This window comes from Pan troglodytes, chromosome 7 (genome assembly GCF_028858775.2).
Source record: "Pan troglodytes isolate AG18354 chromosome 7, NHGRI_mPanTro3-v2.0_pri, whole genome shotgun sequence".
NCBI classification, from domain to species: domain Eukaryota; kingdom Metazoa; phylum Chordata; class Mammalia; order Primates; family Hominidae; genus Pan; species Pan troglodytes.
This window is the reverse complement of record NC_072405.2, coordinates 24401009-24424698: the sequence shown is the minus strand read 5'-3', so window position 1 is coordinate 24424698 and position 23690 is coordinate 24401009. Positions and strand designations below refer to the sequence as shown.

The 23690-nt window shown below is 35.5% G+C and overlaps 1 protein-coding gene across 1 annotated transcript in view; it reads left to right on the top strand.

Annotated features, from left to right (window-relative positions):
* The window catches only part of MSR1 (macrophage scavenger receptor 1), an 85386-nt gene extending 66716 nt beyond the window's left edge, over positions 1-18670 (top strand). Inside the window, exons 9-10 of the mRNA XM_016959120.3 lie at positions 5971-6159; positions 16327-18670. Coding sequence (XP_016814609.2) covers positions 5971-6159; positions 16327-16460 — 323 coding nt within the window. The 3' untranslated portion in view covers positions 16461-18670. The remainder of the gene's footprint in view (positions 1-5970; positions 6160-16326) is intronic.
* Positions 18671-23690: the final 5020 nt, after the last annotated feature.

Sequence of the window (23690 nt, the reverse complement as noted above, 5' to 3'; positions counted from 1 at the left end):
AGGTAATTATCTTAAATAAAGAATCAGTTATCTTCTTAAAGGAATTTTGCCATGTTGTGAGAACTTTCAGGTCAAACTGCAACCAGATTTTTTTTTAATTTCTGTATTATGTTTGCATCTCAAATATCATAACTACCATTGTAATAAATTTAACCCTAAATACGAATTCCAATAAATGATACAAAAAGGAAATCATGACTATGAGTAAACAATAGGATAATAACTGTTATGCTCCTCAAAAGTCATTTCTATGTTCGATTATTTCTTTCCACTGAGTAGTGGTAATTGACACATGCAAAGAAAACCTTACATGTTCCCTGACTTTTCAAGTTTGAATGTTGTCTTTCTAACAGCGATGAATAGATTCGTAGTATCTTTTCTCTAACTTTTAAGGGTAGACTCATATATGGAACACTTTAAATAATTTGTTCAGGGTTCAGGTATGGCTCTGTGAACATTGCAGTGAATGTGTTGTTTCCTTCTTTAAATAAAATATATTTCAAAAATAAAGAAAAGAAATAATATTTATAATAAATAGCTAATACACAGTCATGTGTACCACTTGGACCTTTGAAATGTTCACATTTACCATCTTGACTACAAGTATTTGTTTTTTAAGAAATATAATTTTGGCTGGGTGCAGTGGCTCATACCTGTAATCATATCACCTTGGGAGGCCAAGGCAGGAGGATCACTTGAGCCCAGGAGTTTGAGGCTGCAGTGAGCTATGACTGCACCACAGCACTTCAGTCTGGGAGACACAGGGACACCTTATCTCTAAAGAAAAACTTTTAAAAATTTTTAAAAGAAATACAATGTTATGAGCAGAGTTGAAGTACCAGTATGTCTACCTGTCTTCCTTTCCAGGGTAAACCTTTATCCTGGAGTTTGTTTCCTTCCATTCATGTTTTTGTGCATTTAGTACATATGTATGTACTATTCTTATGTCCCAGTTCTTTCCTAAAGAAAGGATTGAAACTTCTCTGAAACTAGCTAACTCATTGTCATAGAGATGTAAAGAAATGGGGCATAAGAATAGTGAGATTGCCTTTAAAAAGTTAAACTATAGAATGAACATTCAATGAATCAGCAGAGATATGTCAAATCATTTTACCTGACTGAATGTATTAACATATATAAAGAAAAATGTGTTAACGAAAGATCATTGGCCATCCCAGAAGCAAAATCTCACTGCTAAGTCTCATTGTAAATTAATAAATTAATTAAACTAAGAGTTCACTCACTGTGATTTGCCTTCCCATGCAGATTGCCCAAGGGGAGAAAATGGCCTTGTCAAGCAGATTCAAATATTCCAGTTTTTAAGGCAATTACATTTCTCATTATAAATTGAATTGACATTTAGTCCCAAGATTCTGTTTAACATTAGTCTGCCTCTAAGAGATAGATCTGCTCACTGAGCTGACAAGATCAGATTTTCTAATGTCTCAGGCTTCTCTGATCAGAGCCTCCCACCAAACGCTCATATTTGGAGAGGCTCTCAGTAGCCAGCCATATGGGTTTTTTTCCATAAAAACACTTACGTTTATGCCAGTTAAATCAATCTTTCCTTCATGATTTTTCTGTTTCTACTCATAGAAACTATATTCTATTCCCTCTGAAGACTTATGAAATATTAAATTCAGTTTCTTCTATGATTTGATATTTTAAGCATTTGCCAATTTAATCTCACTGGGTAATGCAGTTCATGTATCAAGAGAAGCTTACCATTCATTTATTTACTCATTCATGCCATAACTCTTCCTCAAGTGACTACTAAGTGACAACTTGCATTTTGTCAGATGCTGAAAAGATGACTATAAGGGGTTTCTTTCAGTCTACTGGGAAAAACAAACAAGTTTACTGCAGTTTGGTATAGCATCTGTAATAGTGCTATTGAGTAACCAATCGAAATTTGGAGATTGAGAGTGTAGAAATGAGAGGGGAAGTGGGAAGGGAAGAAGGAACATTCCAGACAGGAACCAAAGCCCCAGAAATAAAGGAGAATGAGACTTATTTGCAAAATGTGAGTAGTTATATATAAAGTAAAAAGACAAAGCAGTGCAGGTGGGGAGAATTTCTCAAGGGTTAGGTTGGAAAGGTGAGCAGAGATTAAGCATGACCTTATTTATTCCACAAGTCACTTGACAAGAGTATTCCCAGGAAATCCTCTATCATTCTCGTCTACTATGTTTGTAATTCTACCAGGGATTCCCAAACTTTTTCTGTAAAGAAACAGCAAATATTTCCATAAATGCACCAAGATTATTAAAATATCTTTTATGGAATGGACTTAAGATTTTTTGTCTGCTCGAAACTCTTTCAACAAGGAAATGCCTCCCCATTCTCACTCTGGGAATGCCATGTTCATGCAAGTGACTCGGCCTGTTTGTCCAGTCCACAGGTGGGCATTTGGCCCAAGCTAGGCCATAGAAGAACTTCCCTGGATATTTTAGAAACTATCACTAAGAAATAGGCTGTAAAATATCAAGTTAGGTGAGTGTCAGAACTGTCAGTCTGTCACTGAGAAAGAGACAGTAACTGTCATCGAGAAAGAAACTGTAAAATATAAACTTAGGAGCTGTTAACAGACATGTTCTATCAAGTGAACAGGAGAGCAAAAATATCTAGCTTGCAACAAAAAAAGAATAATAAAGCAACCTACAGAAAGAAGCTTGAGTACAAGTTGGAGACTCCTAAGCAGATTCGAGTCTTGGGTCAGCTATTGCAGATACCTAAATATAATCTTATCCTTGGGTTCTATGAAACATCCAGTGTCCTTAAAATACATTATTATTTTGGTTTTGGTTTAAATTACTTTAGTTTCTGTTTCTGTTTTTTCACCAATTAAAAAATAATAATACACGAAATCGTTGTTTAGGCACATAGTCTATGCTTATCTGTGTTTATTTGATTTGAATCTAGAAAATGTCTACACAAATAAAGAGGAAACAGCTATCCAGAAACACACACACACACACACACACACACACACACATATACATGTCTTCTGAAATCTTTATATACAAGATAAAAATACCCAAATGGAAAAAAAAAGCCCTATCTGACTAAATATATTAGCTTGTTGCCAAAGAAACGACAGACATTCTTTACATCTTTGTGACAATGAATTAGCTACTTTCAGAGAAGTTTTGATCCTTCAGTCTTACAGAGAAAATGCTATGATCAAGGTTGATGACAAAATGAACTTTTCTACATCACCAAAACAGAGCAGTTGAATAGTAGGTGAAGCCAACTCTCAAATGAGTCTACTGACCTATTGAGACGCCTTTCCTCTATATTACTTCAGAGATGGTCAAGGATCAGCAATGTGTGGTCACCTGTCAATAGTTTATTTATAACTGAAAAATATTTCAGGTGACAGATATGGATCAGCATACCCAAGCATATTTGGCCCTAAAGAATTTGAATAGAGGGCCGGGTGCCGTGGCTTATGCCTGTGATCCCAGCACTTTGGGAGGCCGAGTCGGGCGGATCACGAGGTCAGGAAATCCAGACCATCCTGGCTAACACGGTGAAACCCCGTCTGTACTAAAAAATACAAAAAATTAGCTGGGCGTGGTGGCAGGCACCTGTAGTCGCAGCTACTCCGGAGGCTGAGGCAGGAGTATGGCTTGAACCCGGGAGGCGGAGCTTGCAGTGAGCTGAGATCGCTGCCACTACACTCCAGCCTGGGAGACAGCAAGACTCCGTCTCAAAAAAAAAAAAAAAAAAAAAAAAAAAAGAATTTGAATAGAGGTACCTACTCCCCCTCAGGATCCCTTGAGCATACGGAATTTGGCAGAAATTTACAGTCAGCCATTCTCTTTGCAATAAATGAGATGAAAGGATTGTATCAGCAGCACTCTCTGTTTCTGATATAATATCTCTCCTCTTCTGAATATATACTGCAATCATCTAGGTTAGTGGTTCTCAAAGTGTGGTCCCTGAACCAACAGCATTAGCTGTTGGGAGCTTGTTCTGCTGCATATTATTCTTTGAGAACCACTGCTCCAGGACAAGCAAGGCTCATTTATGACATTTTGGAAGCAGTAAGAGGTAAACAATGGGCAGTGAGAATGCTTACATTCACTTGTTTGGACAACAGGACAACGATGCTCATATAATCAAATGTTTGAGTATGCCTGATTTTTCATAGCATGCATGCATGATAAATATATTATGTTTGGATATATTTGACTTGTATAAAAATAAACATTTGGATATCACACTAGTTAATAAAACATGTCTCTAATATGTAAAGGCTTCTCACAATCCATTCTTGGATTATTCTTTCTCATTTTCTTTAGGCAATTACAGGAAATGATTGGGCCACTCAGGAATTTTACTAGTAAATGAAAGTTGAAATACTATAATAACAAATTATTTTCATGTTTTAAAGTGTTTTTAACTTATGCTTATTAAGTGAAGAAGGACTTATCCACTCAGGCATGCTTACACTAAATCAGTATTTAGCACTGAATTATATTTTGGAAGAATCAAGAGAATAATTATAATTATATATATAGTAACATGCCACCTTTTATGTTTCTGCATAGCTCAGGTCACTCAATTTCATTACAGGAAATTGTCAGTAATCTAATAACTTTAAATGTTATTAAATTACTGTTAAAACAGTAATAAGCATAAGTTAAAAACATTTGTTGAAACAGTAATCTAGTGACTTTAAATGTTATTAGATTACTGTTCTAACAAAATGAGTTCAAACTGGAGAAAAAGAAGTTACTGAATATTTCTTCAATTAATTGAGCTCCAAAAACCCATTCCTTAAAACTCCATTTTCACATTAGAAAGATATTTTTGTTATGAAAATTACATCTTTTTTATAATATAATATTCCTCAAACTTATATTTGAAAAGCTATCTTTTGTTTACCTAGAATTACATTTATTAGTTTTTATGATTATTAGAAAATATTATTTTTAATATTAACTAAATTTTTAAAAGTAATTTTTCATCTCTGCCTTTCATTCTGTTCTCTAGCCAAATAATTTTCTAAACAAATACTTAGCAGAATAATACAGGCTGTTGAGAGATTTTTCATACGCCAAGTGAATTGCTCTTATAATATTTGTTGCACTATTTTATTTAATCTGTCACTAGGTCAAAGTGCATATATATTGGTTTTTAAAAATAGAAAAGAGCCATTTCATATTTATGTAAATCTTTCTGTAGCATGATCAAGATTTTACAAAAGTTTATTGTACATATGGTCATTTTGATTAGACATTACAGAACAAAATTACTTTTATAATTATAAACAAAGTTTATTTCTTTGTAGTTTACTATTTGAATCACTTCTAAAAATAAACAAAATTGTCTGATTTTTTATCTCGTTAATATTTTTTTCTAAAGAGGAAAAACACAAAAATCTTTATTACAGAATCCAGGAACCTCACAACAAGGAAAGTCTTTGCTATTTCTAAATGAATGTTGTCACTATAGTTCCCTTGTTTCCCTTGGTAAACGATATGAAGTTTGATCACCTATTTTTGTGTTTATGATATTCTAAAATATCTGCTCCTCGCCCTCCTATAGTATTGAAAATCTCTGCATTGTATATTCATAAGTTTGTATGTTTGTATGTCAAAAAAATAATGAACCATTTAGTTATAATTTTTCAATGGTATGAAAAATCTAAGTGACAATAAACTTGTATCTGTCAAAATTCAAACTCGTTGGAATATAATCTTTGACGTGTCCTCGTATATATAACTTACATGTAAGACAGATTGGATTTTGCTCTTAACAGCTGTTAAAGCTGCAATATTTGCAGTTAAACTCTTTACCAATAGGTGGTGCTAGAAAGTTTAATATTTATTCCAATAGTTGAAGTTATTTGGAAAATGTGCTAAACATTTTTTTGTGTTTAAAAAAAAAGTGCTATAAAGCAGTATGTACATAATTAGTCCTAGCTTGCCTTTTTTTTTTTTTTTTTTTTTTACTTTACAGCTCCATTTACGAAAGTTCGACTGGTCGGTGGGAGCGGCCCTCACGAGGGGAGAGTGGAGATACTCCACAGCGGCCAGTGGGGTACAATTTGTGACGATCGCTGGGAAGTGCGCGTTGGACAGGTCGTCTGTAGGAGCTTGGGATACCCAGGTGTTCAAGCCGTGCACAAGGCAGCTCATTTTGGACAAGGTAATTTAAAGAAAATCTTGTGAGGTTTGTTGTTGTTGTTTCAAACAGAGTCTCATTCTGTCGCCCAGACTGGAGTGCAGTGGCGCGATCTCGGCTCTCTGCAACCTCTGCCTCCCGGATTCAAGCGATTCTCCTCCCTTAGCCTGCCTAGTAGCTGGGACTACAGCCGCGCGCCACCACACCCGGCTCATTTTTTGTATTTTTAGTAGAGATGGGGTTTCACCGTGTTAGCCAGGATGGTCTCGATCTCCGGACCTCGTGATCTGCCCGCCTCGCCAACCTAAAGTGCTGGGATTACAGGCGAGAGCCACCGCGCTTGGCCAGAAAATTTTGTTTTTTAAAAAAATGAAATGTAGGCATTCTCTAAAGACAGAGAATAAAGTAGTGACAGGAACATAGTCTAGGCTTGGTACAGTGGCTCACGGTTGTAGTCCCAGCACTTTGGGAGGCTGAGGTGGGAAGATCACTGGAATAAATGAGTTCAAGACCAGCGTAGACAACATAGTAAGATCCTATCTCTACCAATTTAAAAAAAAAAAAAAGCCAGGCGTGATAGCATGCACCTGCAGTCCTAGCTACTAGAGAGGCTGAGGTGGGAGGGTCGCTTGGGCTCAGGAGTTCCAGGTTACATGAGCTATGGTCACGCTGCTGCACTCCAGCCTGGGTGACAGAGCAAGACCTGTCTCTGAAAAACAAATTTTTACAGAAAAGTAGAAAAAGGTAAGATGAACTTCTCAAATGCCTAGAAGATATTACCAAGTGCTAATATGCTATGATTTATTGAGTAATGACTATATGCCACGCATTGTGTTAAATACCTGCATAGTGTTAATAATAGGTCACAATTACATCCTTTACTATTTTACCTAAAATAATTTTCATATTGGGCTGGGCATGGTGGCTCACACCTGTAATCCCAGCACTTTGGGATGCTGAAGGTGGGTGGATCACTTGAGGTCAGGAGTTCGAGATCAGCCTGGCCAACATGGTGAAACCCCATCTCTACTAAAAATACAAAAATTAGCCAGGCATGGTGGTGCACGCCGGTAATCCCAGCTACTTTGGAGGCTGAGGCAGGACAATTACTTGGACCCAGGAGGTGGAGGTTGCAGTGAGCCGAGCTGCACTCCACCCTGGGTGACAGAGTGAGATTCCATCTAAAAAAATAATGATAATAATTATCATATTAGGTTTAAGAGATGGATTTAAGCAGAAGTCTCAGGTTCTAGAGTCTTTAGGTCCCAGAAGGATAATTTAATTTCATGAAGAGAGGAGATGTCAGAAAATAGACTGGTAATGTGCAGAACTTCTGTAGCCAGTTTCAGCCCCTGGCCCTAGTTTTTAACTTGCACCCTAAAGGTTTACATAGAAGAAACAAAGGAAATAAACAGCTTCAGAGAGATCTGTGGAGTTTCCAAATTTTCCATCCCTGTCCCATATTTAGAACATTTTTCCCAGGTTGAAAAGTGTGGGTTTGAAATCATTCTTGCACCTATAAAATTTATCTCCAAAAGTAAAATAGTAAGATATTCTCAAGGTCAACAGCTAGATTTTTGCTTTTGTTTTCTTTGTTTTTCTTTTTTGTTTTTCTGGAGAAGAGGAAAAAGAAAAAATGCTCAACTCTTCATCCCTAGAGAATTGAATGATGCCATCAGTTATTTAACAAGACTGAGCTCCCAATCTGAGTTTCCACATTGGTTTTCTGTTTTGTTTTTGTTTTTTTGGTTTTGGAGACAGATCTCCCTCTGTCACCCAGGCTGGAGTGCGGGATGTAATCTCGGCTTACTGCAACCTCTGCCTCCTGGGTTCAAGTGATTCTTCCTCCTCAGCCTCCTGAGAAGCTGTGACTACCAGCATGCACCATCACACCTGGCTAGTTTTTGTATATTTGGTAGTTATTTTTGGCTTCCCAAAGTGCTGGGATTACAGGTGTGAGCCACGCCACCCAGCCCACGTTTCCAAATTGTTTTGTGGGAACAGAATCCATTTCTAGGATAACTAACATCCACAGAATGAAAGACCATTTATTTAAAATACATAATTGTATAAAACATTTCAAGTGACTGTTACCATCTATGAAGGGGACACCCACAGTTCTAATAGAGGACATAACGAGTCTTATCCATGCTCTTAGTCACCTGGTAAATGACTGATGATTCTTCAGCTTTAGAAATAAAAGATGTTTTGGATTCTCAAGAAGTGCTTTTGTTGACAAAATGAAGTATAAAATTTGCCAGTTATTTAGATAATATAATCAATGCAGGCAAGCTCAGTATAAAAAAAAGTATCCTAAAATACCACTAGTCTGGATGAATTATTTTGATGCTTACATTATGCAGAGATCTGACAAGTCTGTATTTAGCATTGTTTCTTTAAGACAGTGGTTCCCAACCTTTTTGGCACCAGGGACCAGTTTTGTGGAAGACAATTTTTCCACAGACCAGGGGTGGGAGAAGGTTTGGGGATGGTTCAAGCACATGACATTTATTGTGCACATTATTTCTATTATTATTATACTGTAATATATAATGAAATGATTATACAACTTATTATGATGTAGATTATTCCACTCACTATGTGGAATCAGTGGGAGCTGTCAGCTTGGTTTCCTGCAACTAGACGGTCCTATCTGGGGCTGATGGGAGACAGTGACACCTGAAGTGTGTTGCTTATGTACAGTCTACTCCATAATCTCACTTTGGTTGCTGTCACTGTAGAAAACCCTGCTTCACTAAGATAGCATGTTGGAAATGGAAGCAGGCTTTTCAGTGCTTTTGTGGCAATTTCAGGATATTCTGCTTCGAAAGTTTAATCCAGAATGTATGGAAATTTGAAGTTGTCTCAAACATACCTTTAAAGGCACCAAAAGCAGCTGTACAACTGAAGTACATCAACTCACTTTCGACTCTAAAGCCTGCCATCAGATGGAGCTTGTCACTTTCCACTCACTGACAGGGTTTTTGATATGAGTCTACAAGCAATTGATTTACTATTGTCTCTGTGCCGTCACACCTCTCTGCTAATGTTAATCTTTATTTGCAGCCGCTCCCCAGCTCTAGCATCACGGCTGCAGCCCCACCTCAGATCATCAGACATTAGATTCTCATAAGAAGCGTGCAACCTAGATCCCTCACATGTGTAATTCACAATACGGTTTGTGTTCCTATGAGTATCTAATGCTGCCACTGATCTGACAGGAGGTGGCACTCAGGCGGTAATGTGAGTGATAGGGAGCGGCAGTAAATACAGATGAAGCTTTGCTCACTCACCTGCTGCTCACCTCCTGCTGTGCAGCCTTGTTTCTAACAGGCCATGGACACTATTGGTCCATGGTCTGTGGGCTGGGGACCCCTGCTTGAAGAAACTAGCCCAGTAGTACAGTGGCTGAGGTGAGGCTTTTTCATCTATTACAAAGAGAAAATCAAATGGAGAGCAACAGTAGTAGTATATGTACTTTAATTCAAGGAAAACTAGTAAGTGCTGGCAACATACAGCCTGTAGTATGAAAGTGAACAAGACGTCATCTCTAGCTTTATTTCTTCTCTGAGCATGAAGCTTTGCCATGGACTTCAAAGATATTTTTCCACTGGAGTTACAAACATAGGTGAGAAAAACATAGCTGAAGACTATTGTCCTAAAACTGTATTAACTTTAAGGCTTAGTCTCATGAGTAAAATAGTATTTTCCTCAAAACTTTTATTCATTCCTGCTTATATGTCTATAAAGTAGGGATTTCTGGTCTAAAGAACTGGTAAGAAAGGAAGATAATAAGTATACTGAGATACTAAGAAGAAAATGGTTTTTTTTAAACAAATAAGGAATAGAATGACAGAGTTTAGTCTCATGTGAAGTTACTTACTTGGCTATATGGAGATAAGTCTCTCAAGTTTTCTTGACATAATTTGTCTAAATTTTCAGGAGGCTGTTTGTTTATGGTAGTTGGTGATTCTATACATTGTCCCAGAGTTTTATTATCATCAAACAATAAAGTGGGTCAGGATTTTGGTTTCCTTTTACATTTTTTCAGCATCTAGTGAAGCAAACTGGAAAGATTAGGAGTTTTCTAACTTAAAAAATTGCAAGTTTAAACTTTAGCTGTGGTTATTGTGTTTCAGAATTTCAATTTCCTTTCCAATAAAATGAGAATAATACTGACCTGGCAGATTTGTTTTGAAGCTTGAGTTAACTAGCATATGGAAAGCACCCACTACAAAATCTGACTCACAATGTTGTATTGCTCACTACTGAAGGAGATCACTGCTAGCAGCAACACAAACTGTGTTATCACACATTTATTTGCTATTCTCTTTGAAAGAGTCAGATCACTATTACATTGTATATTGACATCAGTGATATTCCAAGGCTAATTCAAAGTAGATATCCCACTAATATGACTTAGATTTTTTATTTTATAGACAGGGTCTTACTCTGTCACCTAGGCTGGAATACAATAGTACAATCACAGCTTAATGCAGCCTCAAACTCCTGCTCTCAAGCGATCCTCCCGCCTTAGCCTGCAGAGTTTCTCGGGTCCACAAGCCTGCACCACATACCTGGCTAATTTTTTTTTAAATCTTAATCTCTTATAGAGACAGGTTCTTGCTATGTTGCTCAGGCTCATCTAAAACTCCTAGCCTCAAGCAATCCTCCTGCCTCAGCCTCCCAAAGTACTGGAATGACAGGTGTGAGCCACTGAACCTGGTTTGACTTAGCTCTTGTTTCCACTCCCTACCTAGAGTTCAGTACCAAACAACTAAAGAATAATTATGAGAATTTTAAAATAATAAAGCAAAATGAGCTGAGAGAAAAAATAGAACCAACATTATTTGTTCTGAAGAAAATGATTTGAAAAGTAAGTTTTATGATCTACTTCACTGGATATTGTATTTTAAGAGACAGGCTTACATTATTCACTGATTGGGGATTAGACATGGCAAACGAGGTTTTTATGGAAAGCTGTTTAAAACATTCCGATTTTTTCACTCCTCCACCTTAAATTCACAGTTTCACTCAAGAGGAAAAGAAAAAGCAATTTTAAAAGCAGAGTAGAGACAAGAAAAGAAACTTCGAAAAATGAGTGGATGAGTAAAGAAGTAAAAGAGAAACATGCATTAATGTTTTAATTATTTATCATTCTCTTAGGAAAGTGAGAAGAATCAGGTTCATATCATATTGTACATCATTACCAAAATTGAAACAAAAAGAAAACAATTTTTTTTTTTTCGAGATGGAGTTTCGCTCTTGTTGCCCAGGCTGGAGTGCAGTGGCACAATCTCGGCTCACCGCAACCTCTGCCTCCCAGGTTCAAGCGATTCTCCTACCTTAGCCTCCCAAGTAGCTGGGATTACAGGCATGCACCACCACACCCAACTAATTTTTTGTATATTTAGTAGAGACGGGGTTTCTCCATGGTGGTCAGGCTGGTCTCGAACTCCTGACCTCACGAGATCCACCCACCTCAGCCTCCCAAAGTGCTGGGATTACAGGCATGAGCCACCATGCCCAGCCAGAAAACAATTTAAATGAACCCTCTTTTTATAATCCGCCATTATAGAAAGAATATAATTTTTGGACGGTCTCCACATATTTTTTTCTGGTTTTAAATAGCAAACCTGGATTAGCAGATAGAATCCTTAGTTTTAAGAACAATTAGTTTTGCAGCTGCAGGTAAAATGACTTATAGGAATAAAGTTTCAAGCATGCTCCTTTAAATAGGTTCTCTCATTTGGATGCACCTTTTTTTCTGACTAGACAAAACAAGTTTAATTAAGGAAGCACTGAGGGGCATCTACTGTTTATCAATGCACAGGGCAGGGAAAGGAGAGTGAGTCACTTTTTGCCCCGTATCCAGGCTTTCCCAGCTCTTGTGCCTGTGGTCTCCCTGCAGCAAACTTGGATGAGCTTTATCAGACAACAGTGGTACCTCCAAGAATTTGTTCCAGCTATATCCGAGCCTTTATGGATGCTGATGAGGGAAGTAAGATCTGGAGTAACTATTGCATCTTCTCCTGAGTTTGTAGTGCTGAAACTCCAAACCTGAAAACAGAAACAAAAGTAATATATAAACATAAATGCCATTTAAAAGTTATTCTTAGCTGTCTTTTCTTTGCTTTTTTATTACCACTTTTACATGCCATAATCAATTTTCTATGTGAAATTTTCAAAAAAAAAATAAGGGTAAACAGAAGGCAATCAAAAAATGCACCTGTATACCTCTGAACTATAATGAATGGGAGTAAATATAATCTCAAAGATAAATAGATATATCAAAGGGTTACAACTCAAATTTTTACATACTGCTCCTTGCACTTTGAATGTTTTAAAATGTAAACGTTTGAATGTTAAATATTATGGAAGGTAATATAGGGCCGGTCCATAGAGCTGGGTAATCACAGAAAAATAGCATATTTTTTTCATAGAGAAAATAAGTAGGGGTAGGAGAGGTCACCAAAGTTGCACAAATTTACGTAGTCATTATGGTGATTGGGGGTGGGTGGGGGTGGGAAGAAGGGTCAAGATTCATGCCTTAACCTTTCTCTCATACCATGCTTTCTCCACCAGATGGAACATCCTTCCAAGTCCTTTATACTTAAGATCTTCATTTCTAAAGAGCTTGCTTCTTCAGAATCTTAGAATCATGAAATATTAAAGGTAGACAAAGTCTTAAAGCTATGTTAGCCTTACTCCTTTATTCTGCATATCATAAAATTGAGGAAAAATGAGTGGTTTCTCTATAAGCACAAAACTACAATCCAAACTATAGGCTATATTGACCCATTCTTCTCTACTTTGATTCCCAAGGTGTTTTCAACTTTAATTTACAATGTTTTTCTCAATGCAGACACTGTTCACAAAGCACTTCTCAACTAGGCTTAAAAGTCATACAAATTTATGTCACTCAGTCATGACTAGAAATAATGAAAATACACATTCAGGCACTTTTAACTATTAATGATATTTGCTCTCCCATTTATCTATTCAGCAGCTGATCTCAAATCTCATCATTTTATAATATATCTGGATGATGTATCAAACTGATTACCTTTTATTTTTCATAGAAATACTGGTAAGATTAAAGATACTCAAATCCACCAAAGAAATATCAGTGTCTTTCATTTTTTTATAAAGAGGTGAAGAGGAGGTCAGGCACAGTGGCTCACCCCTGTAATCGCAGCACTTTGGGAGGCTGAGGTGGGCGGATCACAAGGTGAAGAGATCGAGACCATTCTGGCCAACATGGTGAAACCCCGTCTCTACTAAAAATACAAAAATTAGCTGGGCGTGGTGGTGCACACCTGTAGTCCCAGCTACTCAGGAGGCTGAGGCAGAAGAATCATTTGAACCCAGGAAGCGGAAGTGCAGTGAGCCGAGATCACACCGTTGCACTCCAGCCTGGGCGATAGAGGGAGTCTCTGTCTCAAAAAAAAAAAAAAAAAAAAAAAAATTAAAAAAATATATAATCAATATCAATCCCTACAACCCTCAAATTATAAAGGAAATCATAGATATATATATGGCTAGGTATATAGGTGGAAAGATGAGAGAGAGAGAAAGAGAGGAAGAGGATTAGAGATTAAAAACATATCTAAGAAACACACGTAATATTTGTATAGCTTTCCACCGAATAGAAAGAATAGTTCAGAGGCACAAAAAAAATAATAACAGTGACAGCCCCAACAATGAAAATCCTTGAATAACAGTTATTATCTAAAGAAATAAAAACAAATTTGTTTTTTATCTCATTGGTTTACACAAGGATAAAATTTTATGAATTTTATACTATCTGCATTAACTTTTTAATGCAGAAAACAATTTGGAATGAGATGGAAAATGTGTATTAAATAAATTTTTCCCCTGGGCTCAATAGTCTTGAATATATTAATATAAAAATAAAACAACAAATCTTTGGAAATTACTTCTATAATTCTATCTAGACATCTATGTAACCCATGAATATCACTAAGCTTTAAGTGTCATCATGTTCTGTTGCCTGGATCTATTGTTTGTAAATTTGAGAAAGTCATACACCCTTTCTCAGTCTCAGTTTATGTATCTATGAAATGGAGATAATTATCATTATTTAACAAGGTTATTATAAGAAGTAAATTTAGAAATGTATGTGAAAAGACCTAGCATATTACCTTATACACAAGCACTTAAAAAATTTTCACTGTGTCTGAAACTGTTCCACATAGCAAAAGACAGAGATACCAAATTCCACAATACATTTGTCACATCCATGTGTCCTCAGAGGAAAAATAACCAGAATAAGAATCAGAGGCTCTAGATGCCAGTATTTGCTCTGGCGTGATTGCATATGTGATCTCAGTTGCTTCATCTACCTAGAACATAAGCCCTCCCAGGAAGTCAGTCCACAAGAGTATGGAGTTTGGTCTTGTTCACTCGTGTAGGCACCCAAAGCAGATTTGCTAAATAAGTAAGTCTAATAATGAAGGAGGTTGCAGTAAGTCATTGATTTAAGGCAGTGGCTCAGGGTGGATACAGGATGAGAATCCTGTGCGACTTTGAGCACGCACAGTTCCTTATCCTTGCTGATTTTCAGTTTCCTCAACAGTAAAATGACACAATAATGGCATTCAATTTTTGAAAGTTATTTGAGGATTGCATGGAATAATACATCAAATGTATAAGTGTTTCCTGCCACATAAGAAATTCTTAAAAGAGTGGACTTAAATTTTCATTATCAGGACCACAACCTTGGTATTCTAACATTCGTGAATTCCCTTACTGCAGTTTCTAAAAACATGTGCTTACATGTCAGCACACTAATCAACTAAATTATTTCTTTCCTTTGCTGTTCGTGTTGGGATGGCCTTGCTGTGCTGTAGACATTGGGAGAATTCCCACTCTCAGTTTCCTTTTCCTGGATTGTACAAATTCTGCACTGCTGAAATCTAAATTCACTGAGTAGACCTACAAAATATAATGCGAAAGCATCACAGTAGCCCGGGTTCAGAATTCATGGAGCCATTCTCGCACTCTCCAAATTATGACAGAGCCATGGCTTTCACCAAAAGTTTAATTTCTGTTTGTTTATACAATTTATAAATGACAATAAATATAATAGATATAATTTATAAATGTCTCATACTTCGGCTTCCTCCTGTATTAACATGGGAATAGTCTTACTATTTGTGCAATTGTTTTTATTTGCCTGTATTTTTAAGTAGCCCTTTGAGGCTTTCAAAAAGCTTTTATAGACTTTATGTACTTATAAGGAAACACAGATATACAAACACATATACACATACAAACATGCTCACACATACAATCACAAACACAATAGGAAACATGCCATGCCTAGTACGATAATTTGGGAACTAAAAAGTGTCCCTGGCAAGGTTTCTGGTTTTGAGATCATATTCCTTTATTCTTTTCCTTCTTCTGCCTTAAAATTTCAAGTAAAAAAGCCTCAATACTGTTATAAACACCTCAAAAAATACTTGGGCTCTCCAACTTACTGTTAACACTCTTACAATTGATCAGCTCAGGAAAACCTTTGCTTTGTCATTTTCTTGCTGTTTGTTTGTGTTTGCAATCAGTAGCATTCTTAATCCGTGGTTTCCTTACAGGATGGTGTGTAGGCCCTTTGCTGATTAGATTAGTTCTACTTTAATTAAAAACAGATAATGTATTTGATAAACCAGGCACACATAAATTGAAATACACGGGAAGATAAGAAAAGGTGGAAGATGCTGATATTAAGTTTTCCTTTTTCCGGTTTATCTTATGTGCAAATATACCCCAAGACCCTTTGACATACAGATAAGCTTGGATCATCAGGTTATTACATGTACCCATGATTATTAAGGCTGAAACTTTCGTCTTTATTTTTAGAGTAATAATAAAACTAATTTGTCAAATCCTTAAAAAAACATTCTTAATCTCTACTTTTATAGAACTGTGTAGGTAACTTTGTTAGAGCTCGTCTTACTTTGCATTTTAGTAGTTTACATGTTAACAGAGTATAAAGTGTTCTGAAGCAGGAGATTAATTTTTGATTCCTACTAGAGAGCACAGAACTTGCATACAGAAAATAATCAACACTTTTTTGTTTAATTAGTGAAGGAATTAATGGCTTTGCCCCACTCAAAGAGAAACACTAAACTCTAAACTTACTAATGCAGTTATACCTCATTATTGCAGGTACTGGTCCAATATGGCTGAATGAAGTGTTTTGTTTTGGGAGAGAATCATCTATTGAAGAATGTAAAATTCGGCAATGGGGGACAAGAGCCTGTTCACATTCTGAAGATGCTGGAGTCACTTGCACTTTATAATGCATCATATTTTCATTCACAACTATGAAATCGCTGCTCAAAAATGATTTTATTACCTTGTTCCTGTAAAATCCATTTAATCAATATTTAAGAGATTAAGAATATTGCCCAAATAATATTTTAGATTACAGGATTAATATATTGAACACCTTCATACTTACTATTTTATGTCTATATTTAAATCATTTTAACTTCTATAGGTTTTTAAATGGAATTTTCTAATATAATGACTTATATGCTGAATTGAACATTTTGAAGTTTATAGCTTCCAGATTACAAAGGCCAAGGGTAATAGAAATGCATACCAGTAATTGGCTCCAATTCATAATATGTTCACCAGGAGATTACAATTTTTTGCTCTTCTTGTCTTTGTAATCTATTTAATTGATTTTAATTACTTTCTGAATAACGGAAGGGATCAGAAGATATCTTTTGTGCCTAGATTGCAAAATCTCCAATCCACACGTATTATTTTAAAATAAGAATGTTATCCAACTATTAAGATATCTCAATGTGCAATAACTTGTGTATTAGGTATCAATGTTAATGATATGTCTTGGCCACTATGGACCAGGGAGCTTATTTTTCTTGTCATGTACTGACAACTGTTTAATTGAATCATGAAGTAAATTGAAAGCAGGACATATGAGAAAACTGACCATCGGTATATTTGTCCAGATAATTGGTGGATCAAAAATGCCACTTAACAGGAAGTTTAGTTTGTTATGCACTTTAAATGGAATAATTAGCTTGTTACAATTCTAGGACATGGTGTTTAAAATTTAAATCTAATTAATCCATTTTAACAAGCAATGCAAACATCTTCAGTGCAGAAGGAAGAGTGGTTTCAACTTTTTGGAGTCTTTTATGAAGTCAGTCAACATTTACAACCAAAGGGCGGCAGGGGGGGCGGGGGGGGGCGTCTTTGGTCCTAAAGGGACAATAACTCTGAGCATGCCCCAAAAAAGTAGCTTAGCAACCTTTTGTTGGTAGTCAACCCATCCCCAGGGCCATAGTGTAGAGTGTGAAAAGCTACCCTGAAACCCAGTAATTCTACCCTGAAAGTGACTGTCTGCAGAAAGACCAGTAGTTGATATTAAAGCGCAAATGAATTCAACCTCAGCCCTGAAAATAACAGAATTCTGAAGTTTCCTATGACTAATTCACAAAAAAAGTAATTGTAAACTAGTACTATTATGGAATTATTCTACTGTTCTTTCTTTAATAGTGGGAAATGAAAGCATAAGCTTAAGCATTTTTTCATATTCTGAAGCCTCACCACACATAATAACCAAGTGGTAGACTCACAGCCGTCCAACTTAAAAAGGCGAAACCTTACCTTGGAATTGGAATTACTGTAAACAGCCTACTGAAAATGCATTTTTATCATGTAACATTCTTCTACTTGTTTAACATTGCTGATTTTCTCTGGCAGCATAATTTTGTGGTTAAGAGAATGAATTCTGAATGTACACTTTCTGTCTCAAACCCTGGCTGTAATTTTAGCTAGTTAATAATTCTTTGTGTTCGGTTCCACTATCTAGGTATTTTCTTCAAAAGGTAAATACAATGGTTTCTGAAAGAATCATTTGCATTACCAGCCTGTTTGGGATGTCTGAGATCAGTGCCTCTGGGTTGTTAATACTGTATTGCTGTATGGTATATGTATGCTGATTTACTACTTATGCATAAGTGGTATGCATGGGATGTCTGAAATCAGTGCCTATGGGTTGTTAATAGTATTAACTATTAGTGTTAACTGTTAGTATTAACTATTAGTATTATTAACACTAATAATAGTACTATTACTATTACTATTTTTATTTTAAAATAAAATTTACTTTTAAAATAATAATAGTACTATTGCTAGTACTAGTACTAGTACTATTGCTAGTACTGGTACTAGTACTAGTACTAGTACTATGACACTGTTAATAGTACTATTAACAACCCATAGGCACTTGGGATGTCTGAGATCAGTGCCTATGGGTTGTTAATACTATATTGCTGTATGGTATATGCATGCTGATTTACCACTTATGCATAGATATATCTTTAATAAGTAATCTAAAAATCCTTTTTGTATTTGAGAGAATCTACTAAGTTCAGTCCAGTCAAGAAAAGAACCTAATAGCACCAATACAAATTGAGGACTTAATTTACTTTGGAATGTTGAATTGCATTTGCTCCATTAAAAAAACAGAAATTTGCGATTTGGTTTTTTTTGAAAAAATAGCTCAGCTGACCAGAATGAATGTATTCTACTTGTTGAGCCATCCAGCATCACGTTAAATGCAAAATGTATATTTAAATAAAAGAAGAAGAAAAAAGAAAGACCAAAGGGATGTAGAAAATGAAGAATAACCATTAATATCTAAGGGCCAAACACATTCCACCTAAATTATCTAAATAGTTTCAAATCAAAACTTTCCATTTTTTCAAAACGTATAGACCATAGTAGTTTGTACTTAAGTAAAGCATTACATTAATTTGTAATGTGCCTATTACAAATAATATACAGTTGACCCTTGAACAATGCAGAGGTTGGGAGCACTGATCCCTTCACAGTGAAAAATCCACATATAACTTTTGACTCCCCCAAAACTTAGCCACTGAGAGCCTACTGGTGACCAGAATCCTTACCAATAACATAAATAGTCAATTAACCATTTTTTGTATTACTAATAATGTCAACTAACACATTTTAGATGCATGATGTACTGTATTCTTACAAAAAAATAAACTAGAGGAAAGAAAACATTAAGAAAATCATAAGGAAGAGAAATATATTTACTATTAATCAAGTGGAAGTGAACCATCATAAATGTCTTCATCCTTCATTGTTGTTTTCATATTGAGTAGTCTGAGAAGGAGAAAGAGGGGGAGTTGGATTTGCTGTCTCAGGAATCGCAGAGGTGGAAGATCCATGTATAAGTGGAACAGTGCACAGTTCAAACACATATTGTTTAAGGGTTGACTGTAATAATATTTGCTATTAAGGGTAAAATGAAATATTTGTACCCTCAGTCATTTGTTTGATCAGTATGGCAGTGATATGTATGTCCAAAGCCATCACACTCAAGAGATACAAAATTACCATCACTGGGTTACAATGGTAAGCATTATTTACTCTCCGGAGTTGGAGAAGCTCAAGGCTGGTGAAGCTCAAGATCTCATGTTAACTAAATAAAATCAAGATTATGGCAGAGAGGAGGAAAAAGTCAATGTCTGTCAGGTAGACAATTAACAATGTTCCCTCAGAAAAGCACAATTAGGAGATGATTACGTTGAGATTTTTTTAATTCATTGAGACAGTATATAGGAATTTTAGGAACATGTGTTTGGCACTAGATGTAGTTTTGGCTTTTAATCACACATATAACCATAATATAGCCTGATTTTTTTCAACTATGCATTTTCTTTGCACTTTTTCTTTATTGAATGTTAGGTAATACATTTTAAAATGTTTTTCTTTAACCACACCAATCTTCTGGTTACATAACATACTGAAATATGTATTCCTTTCTGTTATTTATCAGCTATTTTCCTTTGCAGAGTAATTTATATTTAAAACTCTTAGAATTTATATTTTTAAAATGTTAATATCTTAACAAGAACTTATGTATATGTTATTATTGAGTACATTTACTTAAACAAACAAACAAAAACAAAGAGCAATAGTAACAAAATGGTGGAGTAGGCAGCTTCATGAATTCATTCTTTTAGAGAAATATCAAAAAATAAATAGAAACTGTCAGAATCAACTTTGTCAGGACTCTGAAAAAATTCAAAATTTTACAGCAACTAAGCAAATGTTGAGTCAAGAAAAAGGCAACTTTGAAACAACAGTAAAGTTTGTGATATTTTTACCTGCCTTCCCCCTACCTCCTCCTGGATGCAGCAATGTTTTTTTTTTGTTTTGTTTTGTTTTGTTTTTTTGTTTTGAGGCAGTGGTAGGCAGTCTACATTCGTAGCTTGGGCCCTTGGGCCCTGGTTCCATGGGAAGCAGAGATGACCTTCCTCACAAACGGTTGTGTTTGTCTGTTTTAATCTGTCTAAGAAATTCCCTGAAGGACTGATGCAAAGCATTCAACTGTTTCACTTAATTTTGAATTCAGGTTGGTAAAGCAGTGGCCGTTGTTCAAAAACACTGTTAGCTGAAATAACAACCCTCAAATGCATGGGTCACAACATTATAGTTGAAACATGAAATAGAGAGCATAAGGCCTGGTAGCAAAAACTGAAGACAGTTTCTTTGGGAAATTAGGGTGTTTAAAAAAATGAATGCAGGGAAATTTAGAAAGCCCCATGCATGCTCAGGGCAAAACACATGCCTTGAAAAGAACCTAAACTTTCACCTTGGGCTGATCTCTAGGATTAGTGCAAATCTGGCTAAGTGTTAAAGGCGTGCCCAGGCTCAGAAACAATCTGCAAATACTGAGGGAGATGGATTGTTGTTGGTTGTGTTGGTTGCTGCAGATTTTGTGTTTTGTCTTTTATTTCTGTTTTTAGTGCTTGGCATTCAAAAACACTAGCTTAACGCAAAGTAAGGAACAGAGACTCCAGTGATCATCAACAATAAGGAACACAGTCCTGGTAAAAATCATTCAGGATAGTCACAAAACAAAAATAAGCAAAAGAAATTAAAAGAACGGTCACTGAGGAAGTACAGATGTTGTACCTACTTGACAAAGACATTAAAACAACTGTCTTAAATATGCTTTAAAAAGTAATGGACAAAGAATGAAAGGAAATATGAAAAATAATGTGTTAGCCATATTAGAATATCAATAAAGATACAAAAATTACAAAAAATAGAGCCAAACAGAAACTGCATCTGAAAATACAATTACTAAAATGAAAACGTTATTAGAGGGCTTTAACAGCAGATTTCAACAAGAAAGAGAATTAGTTCATCTGAAAATAGGACAATTTAAATTGAGTCTGAGAAGCAGATAGAAAAAAATAATGAAGAAAAGTAAAAAGAGCTTAAGGGACATGTGGGACACCATCAAGTGGGCCAAAATATGCATTTTGAGAGTCCCAGAGACAGAGAGAAAGTAGAAGAAAGAATAGGTAAATAAATACTAAACAAAACTTCCCAAATTTGATGGTAGGCATGAATCTAAAAGTCCAAGAATCTCAAAAAACTCTCACACCAAGACAAACTGGTCAAACTGCCGAAAGAAAAAGACAAAGAGAGTCTTGAAAGTAGCAAGGGAGAAGCAACTTGTCATATACAATGGACCTTCAAAAAGATTAATAGCTGATTTCTCATCAACAGAAACCATAAGGCCAGAAGACATTTGGATGACATATTTAAAGTACTGAAAGAAAAAGAAGAAGAAACAAAACCCCCAAATCTGTTAGCCAAGAATATCATGTCTGGTAAAACTGTCCTTCAAAAATGAGAGAGAAATTAAGACTTTCCCAGATAGGCTGGGTGCGGTGGCTCACGCCTGTAATCCCAGCACTTTGGGAGGCCGAGGTGGGTGGATCATGAGGTTAGGAGATCAAGACCATCCTGGCTAACATGGTGAAACCCTGTCTCTACTAAAAAATATAAAAAATTAGCTAGGTATGGTGGCGGGCGCCAGTATTCCCAGCTACTTGGGAGGCTGTGGCAGAAGAATGGCGTGAACCTGGGAGGTGGAGCTTGCAGTGAGCTGAGATCGCACCACTGCACTCCAGCCTGGATGACAGAGCAAGACTCCATCTCAAAAAAAAAAAAAAAAAAAGGCTTTCCCAGATAAACAAAAGCTGAGGAAGTTTATTGCCAGTATGTCCTGCCCTTGCCCTCTGAGATATGTTAAAGGGACTCCTTCAGGTTGAAATGAAAGAACACTAGACATTAAACTAATGTCATATGAAGAAATAAAGATCTTCATTCAGTAATGGTAAGTACATGAGAAAATATAAAAGCTAGTATTGTTGTATTTTGTGTTTATAATTTCATTTTTTAAATTTCCTGCATGATTTAAAAGATCTAAGTGTTAAAAATAACTATATGTTTATTGTATTATACACATATAAACATGTAATATGGGCCAACAACAAAGTGTGAGAAATATGGAGTACTTAGAAGCAGAGATTTTAAATGTTATTGAAGTCAAGTTGGCATCAATTTAAGACAGATGTTATAAATTTAGGATGTTAATCACCATGGTAGTCACTAACAAAACATCTAAAAATATATTCACAAAAGGGAATAAGAAGAAAACAAAATGGTTCACTACAAAAAAAAGTCAACTAAATACAAAAGAAGGCAGTAATGGAAGAAATGAGAACCATAACGGTATGATGCATATAGAAAAATGTTGGAATGTCAAAAGTTAGTTCCTGTCAGAATTACATTAAATTCAAATGGATTAGGTTCTCTAAGGCAGCAATTGGCAGAATGAAATTTTTTTAAATGATAACTATATGTTGTCTGCATGAGACTCACTTCAGATTCAAAGACACAAACACATTCAAAGTGAAGTGATGAAAAAGGTATTTCATGCCAATAGTAACCAGAAGAGAAATGAAGTTGTTATTTTAATATCAGACAAAATATAATTTAAGTCAAAAACTTAAAAAATGAAAAGACCATTATATATCAATTAAAGGACATTATATATTGATAAAAGAGAGAAGACACAAATTCATCAAAAAGATATAACAATTATAAACATATATGCACCAAAACCCTGAGCCCCAAAATATATGAAGCAAACATTGACAGAATAAAGTGAGAAATAAACAGTTCTACAATAGTAGTTGAAGACTTCAATACAATACGTTCAATGATGCTTAACACTTCTAGAAAGAAGATCAATAAGGAGATAGAGGAATTGAACCACCCTATACAACGACTAGACCTAACAAGCATATATGTATGTGTGTGTATATATATACACACACATATATACATATATATACACATACACATATATATACACATATACATATATGTATACATATATACACACATACACATATATGTATACATATATACACATACACATATATGTATACATGTATACATATATACACATACACATATATGTATACATGTATACATATATACACATACACATATATGTATACATATATACACATACACATATATGTATACATATATACACATACACATATATGTATACATATATACACATACACATATATGTATACATATATACACATACACATATATGTATACATATATACACACATACATATATGTATACA